The sequence below is a fragment of the Hydractinia symbiolongicarpus genome, chromosome 1 (assembly GCF_029227915.1).
Source record: "Hydractinia symbiolongicarpus strain clone_291-10 chromosome 1, HSymV2.1, whole genome shotgun sequence".
NCBI lineage: Eukaryota > Metazoa > Cnidaria > Hydrozoa > Anthoathecata > Hydractiniidae > Hydractinia > Hydractinia symbiolongicarpus.
Genome location: NC_079875.1, coordinates 16507344 through 16508789, shown reverse-complemented (window position 1 = coordinate 16508789; position 1446 = coordinate 16507344). Strand labels below are relative to the sequence as shown.

Below are 1446 nucleotides of genomic sequence, written 5' to 3'. Positions count from 1 at the left end.
AGTGTTCTTTGTCTCACTTATGATAACTTTCTGACAACTGTGCGCATCTATTTCCATTATTTTAATGATTTTTGAGTTTCCTGCAACGTTTACGAACGACAAGATTCATGTGCAATTGTGAATATGTATTTAACCTCTCACAGTTTCCGAAGAAGTAACATTTTTCCGATTAACTAAAACTAGTGCGGAAGAATTTCTGGAAGAAATTGAATAAAGTATGTGATGACTGACAGATGAGATTTTATTTAAATATCAACATGCTAATAGCATTTTTATTATATTCGGATTACCTGGGGAGCAACTTTCTGCGTTAAATCGAAAGTGCAACACACTTATTGCTTTTGATGTCCATCAATTAAAAGTTTGACAGTGTCATTATTAGCAACATCATAAGCAGTTTCATTATTATTGTTATTGATATTCACATTAATTTGGGGTACAGCCAGGATTAACTTAACACATTGAATATGACCACCTTTAGATGCAAAATGCAATGGTGTCCAATCGTACATCATTGTCTTGTTAATATTTGTAACGTCGTGACGAATAAGTACTTGTAAGACATTTTCATGACCAACACATGCGCTGTAGTGATATGCATTGATTTTATTCTTTTCCACAGCGTTCACGTCACTACCAGCATCAATCAAAATTTGGACCATTTGTGGTTTATTGTAACGAGTAGCTTCCATTAAGAGTGTATCGCCATCGTTGTTCCGTATTTCAACCACATTTGTTTGAATTAGCAAAATTGATTTTAGCTGATCCATGTTGCCCATCTTGATGATTTTACTTAGGCCTAAAACAGATAATGTGGTAATATTTTAACCTATTCAAAACAGGCTTTTTGGTGGCTCTGTATGGCCGTGGGAAGGGGGATAGTGACGAAGGAGACATCGCGTTACCACAAAACTTGGTACGAATATTTGTTAGCACGTTATAAAAAATTGCCTAAAACGAGGAACATTAAATTTGGGACATGAAAAGCTGTTAATAGATGTGAAAAGTTAGCAAATAAAAACATAAAAATTCTAAAATTCTACTTCAGAACTGTTGATGATTTTTGACCACGTGTTAACCGATGATTGAACTCCACTTAAAGTCAAACCAAATTTTGTTTGATGGTTCAAAGTTTGAAGAAAGTGAAATCAGTAAATCTATTTTTAATTTCCTTTGTAAACGTGCTAATACTCGTACCAGAATCATTGCTTATAAATGCAGTGGAATAAAAAGGTAAAAAAGGTTCCTTTTTCCAAATAATTTAATTTTAGAAGAAAGCGCTTATATAGAAAAAATTATATATATCAAATATATGTAGGCCAATTTTCTGTCAATTTTAGTTATATCTCGATGTCCAATATGTTTTATTGTAATAAATTTTCGCAGGGATTTAATTTTGTGGTTGAGCTCATCTGCATAAATTGAGCATGTCACGGGCATTTAATT

At 32.8% G+C, this 1446-nt stretch overlaps 1 protein-coding gene across 1 annotated transcript; it reads right to left on the bottom strand.

Annotated features, from left to right (window-relative positions):
- Positions 1 to 332: 332 nt before the first annotated feature.
- Positions 333 to 779, bottom strand: LOC130656310 (poly [ADP-ribose] polymerase tankyrase-2-like). Its single transcript, XM_057459176.1, has one exon. The coding sequence runs from the start codon at positions 777 to 779 to the stop codon at positions 333 to 335; it is 447 nt and encodes a 148-aa protein (XP_057315159.1).
- Positions 780 to 1446: the final 667 nt, after the last annotated feature.

Coding starts and splice junctions, on each gene's coding strand:
- LOC130656310 (XM_057459176.1), bottom strand. CDS start 779: ATGGGCAACATGGATCAGCTAAAATCAATTTTGCTAATTCAAACAAAT.